The sequence below is a fragment of the Neomonachus schauinslandi genome, chromosome 14 (assembly GCF_002201575.2).
Source record: "Neomonachus schauinslandi chromosome 14, ASM220157v2, whole genome shotgun sequence".
In the NCBI taxonomy this organism is placed as follows: Eukaryota; Metazoa; Chordata; class Mammalia; order Carnivora; family Phocidae; genus Neomonachus; species Neomonachus schauinslandi.
In genome coordinates this window covers 67,902,464-67,908,680 of record NC_058416.1, presented here as the reverse complement: position 1 = coordinate 67,908,680, position 6,217 = coordinate 67,902,464, and the positions used below count along the sequence as shown (strand labels likewise).

At 47.4% G+C, this 6,217-nt stretch overlaps 2 gene segments (V, D, J or C); one reads left to right on the top strand and one right to left on the bottom strand.

Moving 5' to 3' along the window:
* The first annotated feature begins 615 nt into the window (after positions 1 to 615).
* Positions 616 to 1,228, top strand: LOC110578224. The segment is given in 2 exon segments: positions 616 to 708; positions 822 to 1,228. Coding segments are annotated over 2 exon segments (465 nt in total).
* Positions 1,229 to 2,226: 998 nt separating this feature from the next.
* The window catches only part of LOC110578926, a 10,255-nt gene continuing 6,264 nt past the window's right edge, over positions 2,227 to 6,217 (bottom strand). Inside the window, 1 exon segment of the V gene segment in view lies at positions 2,227 to 2,250. Coding sequence covers positions 2,227 to 2,250 — 24 coding nt within the window.

The following is a 6,217-nucleotide window of genomic DNA, read 5'->3' as shown; positions in this document are numbered from 1 at the left end:
GCACATAAAAGGAAAGTCCCAGCATCCTGCAGAGAGGTGAACCTGTGTCCACGGGGACCCGTCACTGCTCTGGATCCTGATCTCTAAGAAGAGTTTGTGTAGAGACACCATCTCAGTCCTGACCCAGGAACAGAGAAGGGAGCCATGTACAGAGTCACTCTGAAGACTGTTAGATGAGCATATACTGAGTCCTTAAGTAATGGGAGGTGACGTATAGGGATACCTGGTCAGACCCTATTGGAGGGAACAGTGGACAAAGCAGTGGGGTGGGGGTGGAAATAGATCTGATGGGTCCTGCTGACCAGTCACACAATGATGTGTCTGGGTCTGGACACCAGGGGGCACTCTGGTCCCATTTCTGAGGAACCAGGGGTGATCAGTGCTGGGACCTGCCACATGGCCTTGCCTGTGCCCTCTGCTCAGGGCTCACAGCTCTGACCTCTCCACCCCTGCTCCCACACAGCCCCTACCCTGCCCACCCCCCCAACATCCTCAGGCACAGGGAACTGAAACTTGGCCAGGGAGGGGTCAGAGAGCTGGGGGTCTCATTTGCATGGATGGGCCCTCCCTCTCTCAGAGGATGAAGAGGCAAAGGGAGAGATTAGGGGAGGCTCTGCTTAGCTGTGGGGCCACAGAAGGCAGGATCGGTGATGACCTCCACCATGGCCTGGTCCCCTCTCCTCCTCAGCCTCCTCGCTCACTGCACAGGTGACTGGATGCAGGGACAGGGGAAGGGGCCCTGGGAGGACATGAAGGGCCCTCCTTCCTCTTTTTGTCTCTAGACCCCAGCATCACCCTCTCTGTGTCTCTCCCCCTTGCAGGGTCCTGGGCCCAGTCTGTGCTGACTCAGCCGCCCTCCGTGTCTGGGAGCCTGGGCCAGACGGTCACCATCTCCTGCACTGGAAGCAGCTCCAACATCGGGGGTGGTTATGCTGTTAACTGGTACCAACAGCTCCCAGGAAAAGCCCCCAGAAGCGTCATCTATGGTAACAGCAACCGACCCTCAGGGATCCCGGATCGATTCTCTGGCTCCAAGTCTGGCAGCTCAGGCACCCTGACCATCACTGGGCTCCAGGCTGAGGACGAGGCTGAGTATTACTGTGCATGTTGGGATTATAGTCTCAGTACTCACACAGTGCTCCCCGCCTGTGGGGAAGTGAGACAAAAACCTACTTACCCCTGCAAAGTGAATGAGCACCCCAGCTGCCTGCTTAGGCTCCCCCTGTAATTCTCCTCATTCTTGTGCTGACGCCCTGGGCCCAGATCCCTCCTGGGGCACCGCCTGGGAATGGTGGCTCCTTCTCTCCTTTCTGTCCTCCGAGTCCCTCAGAGCAGCCCATTTGTACACGAAGGGCCTCGAAGGAAATAGAAAGTCTTGTCCTCATGAGCTGGGACAATGTACTTCTAGGCTAGTGTGCATTCTTTTATCATCGTCTGAGTTTTCAGTATCTGAAGCTCTCTCGGGTCACGAAGCCAGCATGGGCCCTCAGCACCACCCCTGCTCTGCAGAGGGACAGGGCAGCTCCCTTGTCACCTGCCCTCATCACTGGCTTAGCCTTAACCAGATGGCAGTTCCGGTGAGTGTTGGATGTTTATGTGGAATATATAAAACAATGCCAAACTCAGAACTAGAAAAGCCAAAAAAAAAAGCCTTCTAGAGGAAAACCCGCATGTGAATGTTTATGGAAACTTTATTCATAATCACACGTGAGAGCAATTAAAGCCCTGCACAGCGATTTTTTACCAGCTTGTCATAAAATGACCAAGGCTTGAGGTCACAAACATGTCCTCCATTAGGATGTGTATTCAAAGAGTAGGCTATTAGTCAAAATTTAAAGGAAATAAGCTCTCAAGTCCAAAAACATACGTGGATTTTAAATGCACATATCTTTGGGACGAAGAGCATCTAAAAGGCCGCGTTCTCTGTACTGGTCGCTGTGGCACATTTTGGGGGAGGCAGGAATCTAGAGGTGGTGAAGAGGCCAGGGATGGACAGGAGGGGGAGGAGGGAGGAGGGGGGAGAGTGTGTGAAGCCCAGTGACTGTATTTATGCTGGAGTCACTCCCGTACAGGACCCTGTGAGGGTGGCCACACTGTGGGGCTGTGTTGTCACAGCTCACTAGACTCTAGGCACAGCGACAGCATCCTAGTGCGGGCACAGAAAGTCACCTAGGCATCTGGGGTCCATGATGGAGGGCCCAGTGTGACGTCATCCCATGCGCTGCCCTACGAAGGCATGAACCTGCCGCCCTGAAGGGGGAGGGCAGCAAGGTGTGGACCTGAGGCCGGTGGAACAGGTGGTTTGAAAAAGGAAAAGGAAGGGGGCGGAGCAAGATGGCGGAGGAGTAGGAGACCTGGATTTCGTCTGGTCTCAGGAATTCAGCTGGATAGGGATCAAACCATTCTGAACACCTACAAACTCAACAGGAGATCAAAGAAAAGAATAGCAACAACTCTCTGAACAGAAAAGTGACCACTTTCTGGAAGGTAGGACGTGCGGAGAAGTGAATCCGAGGCGATATTCGAAATTTAGGAGGATAGACGATGGGGGAGGGGCCTCCGTCGGCCGCTTCTGGGAAGTGATAGAGCCGCGGAGCACAAAATCAGAACTTTTAAAAGTCTGCTCCGCCGAGGGACGTCACTCTGGTGGCTAAGCGGGGGGTGGAACCCTCCGGGACAGTGTGGTCTCAGGACCCTCGGGGTCACAGAAAGACCGGGGGTGCCTGAGTGTGGCAGAGCTCCCAGGTATCGGAGCAGGGAAGCCGGCTGCAGAGGCGGAGCCCAGGCGCGGGCTCTCAGCTCAGGGTTGCCATAAACCGTGATCCGTGGCACAGTCGGGCCACTGCTCCTCCAGCAGGGACCCAACAAGCAGCAGATCCGGGGAGACTCCCCTTCCTCCCCCGGGAGGAGCCGCGCGGGAGTGCGCCGCAGGGATCTGCTGGGTTTGGAGACTCCACCCGGGGTCGGGTGCCGGAGATAGAAACGCGCGGTCACAGGCCGGGTGAGCACGGAGTGCGGCCGGAGACCGGGGAGACGGGAGTGACTGACGGCTTTTCTCTGGGGTCTCACTGAGAAGCGGGGCCCCGAGTTCTCGGCTCCTCCGGGGCGGAGATTGGGAGGCCGCCATTTTCACTCTCCGCCTCCAAAGGTGTAGGGAAAGCTCGCAGGGAACAAAAGCCCCGGAGAGCAAACCCGAGCAGATTACTTAGCCGGGAAGGGGCAAGGGCAGGGCAATTCCACCTCCGGCAGAGACATTTGGAAACCACGGCAACAGGCCCCTCCCCAGAAGATCAGCGAGAACAGCCAGCCAAGACCAAGTTTGCCGATCAATGAGAATGGCAGAACTCCCGTGTAGGGGAATAGTGCACATAGAATTCATGGCTTTTTTACCATGATTCTTTAGTCTTTCAAAGTTATTTTTTTTTAACTGTCTTTTTTTCTTTTTTTTTGAATTTTTCTTTTTCCCTTTTTCAACCAACGTCTTATCAATCCTTTTTTTAAAAAAACATTTTTATTTTTCATTTTTAGAGTCATATTCTATCCCTCCATAGTAGTTACCTGTATTTTTGGCATATATATATAAGTTGTTCTCTCTTTAAAATTTGAGATAGTTTCCTCTAACAGATTAAAATATACCCTAAATCTCTAGTATATGGTGTTTTCTATTCCCCTGCCTGATCACATTCTCTCCTTTTTTTTTCTTTTTTCTTTTTTTAAATCCTCTTCTTTCTTTTTTCAAACAACTTCTTATCAATTCCTTTTATAAAATTTTTTATAATTTCCATCTTTAGAGTCATATTCCATCCCTTCATCATATCAACCCTTACTTTTGTACATACATAAGTTTTTCTTTCTTTAAAATTTTGGGAGGCACTTTCTTCTCAAAGACCAAAATACACCCCAAATCTAGTGTGTGGCACAGATCTATATACCAGCCTGATCATACTTGATCACATTCTGGTTTTTGTTGTTGTTGTTGTTTTGTTTTGTTTGTTTTTGTTTTTTTTCTTTATCTTTTTCTTTTTGTTTTTTTTCTTTTTCTTTTTTCTCTCTTTCCATTTCTTTTTCCACTGCTTCAGGTCTTTTCTGATTTGTTTAGAGTATATTTTCTGGGGACGTTGTTACTCTGCTAGCATTTTGTTCTCTCATTAATCTATTCTCCTCTGCACAAAATGACAAGACGGAAAAAATCACCTCAACAAAAAGAACAAGAGGTAGTACCGAGTGCCAGGGACCTACTCAATATGGACATTAGTACTATGTCAGATCTAGAGTTCAGAATCATCACTTTAAAGATACTGGCTGGGCTGGAAAAAAATATGGAAGTTATTAGAGAAACCCTTTCTGGAGAAGTAAAAGAACTAAAATCCAACCAAGTAGAAATCAAAAAGGCTTTTAATGAGCTGCAATCAAAAATGGGGGCACTAACTGCTAGAATAAATGAGGCAGAAGAGAGAATCAGTAATACAGAAGACGAAATGATGGAAAATAAAGAAGCTGAGAAAAAGAGAGATCAACAACTACTGCATCACGAGGGCAGAATTCGAGAGATAAGCGATACCATAAGACGAAACAACATTAGAATAATTGGGATCCCAGAAGAAGAAGAAAGAGAGAGAGGGGCAGAAGGTATAATGGAGCAAATTATAGCAGAGAACTTCCCTAATTTGGGGAAGGAAACAGGCATGAAAATCCAGGAAGCACAGAGAACCCCTCTCAAAATCAATAAAAATAGGTCAACACCCCAACGTCTAATAGTAAAACTTACGAGTCTCATAGACAAAGAGAAAATCCTGAAAGCGGCTCGGGAGAAGAGATATGTAACCTACAAGGGTAGAAACATTAGATTGGCAACAGACCTATCCACAGAGACCTGGCAGGCCAGAAAGGACTGGCAGGATATATTCAGAGCACTAAATGAGAAAAATATGCAGCCAAGAATACTAGATCCAGCTAGGCTGTCATTGAAAATTGAAGGAGAGATAAAAAGCTTCCAGGACAAACAAAAAGTAAAGGAATTTGCAAACACAAAACCAGCCCTACAGGAAATCTTGAAAGGGGTCCTCTAAGCAAAGAGAGAGCCTGAAAGCAACATAGACCAGAAAGGAACACAGACAATATACGGTAACAGTCACCTTACAGGCAATACAATGGCACTAAATTCCTATCTTTCAATAGTTACCCTGAATGTAAATGGGCTAAATGCCCCAATCAAAAGACACAGGCTACCAGACTGGATTAAAAAACAAGACCCATCGATATGCTGTCTGCAAGAGACTCATTTTAGACCCAAAGACACCCCCAGATTGAAAGTGAGGGGGTGGAGGGACGCCTGGGTGGCTCAGTCGGTTAAGCGTCTGCCTTCGGCTCAGGTCATGATCCCAGGGTCCTGGGATTGAGTCCCACATCAGTCTCCCTGCTCCGCGGAGAGCCTGCTTCTCCCTCTGCCTCTGTCTCTCTGTCTCTCAGGAATAAATAAAAAAAAAATAAAATCTAAAAAAGAAAGTGAGGGGTGGAAAACCATTTACCATGCTAATGGACACCAAAAGAAAGCTGGGGTGGCAATCCTTATATCAGACAAAGTAGATTTTAAACCAAAGACTGTAATAAGAGATGAGGAAGGACATTATATCCTACTTAAAGGATCTATCCAACAAGAAGATCTAACAATTGTAAATGTCTATGCCTCTCACATGGGAGCAGCCAATTATATAAGGCAATTAATAACAAAAGCAAAGAAACACATCGACAACAATACAATAATAGTGGGGGACTTTAACATGCCCCTCACTGAAATGGACAGATCATCTAAGCAAAAGATCAACAAGGAAATAAAGACCTTAAATGACACACTGGACCAAATGGACTTCACAGACATATTCAGAACATTCCACCCCAAAGCAATGGAATACACATTCTTCTCTAGTGCCCATGGAACATTCTCCAGAATAGATCACATCCTAGGTCATAAATCAGGTCTCAACCGGTACCAAAAGATTGGGATCATTCCCTGCCTATTTTCAGACCACAATGCTTTGAAACTAGAACTCAATCACAAGACTAAAGTCAGAAAGAACTCAAATACATGGAGGCTAAAGAGCATCCTACTGAAGAATGAATAGGTCAACCAGGAAATTAAAGAAGAATTTAAAAAATACATGGAAACCAATGAAAATGAAAACACAACTATTCAAAATCTTTGGGATGCAGCAAAGGC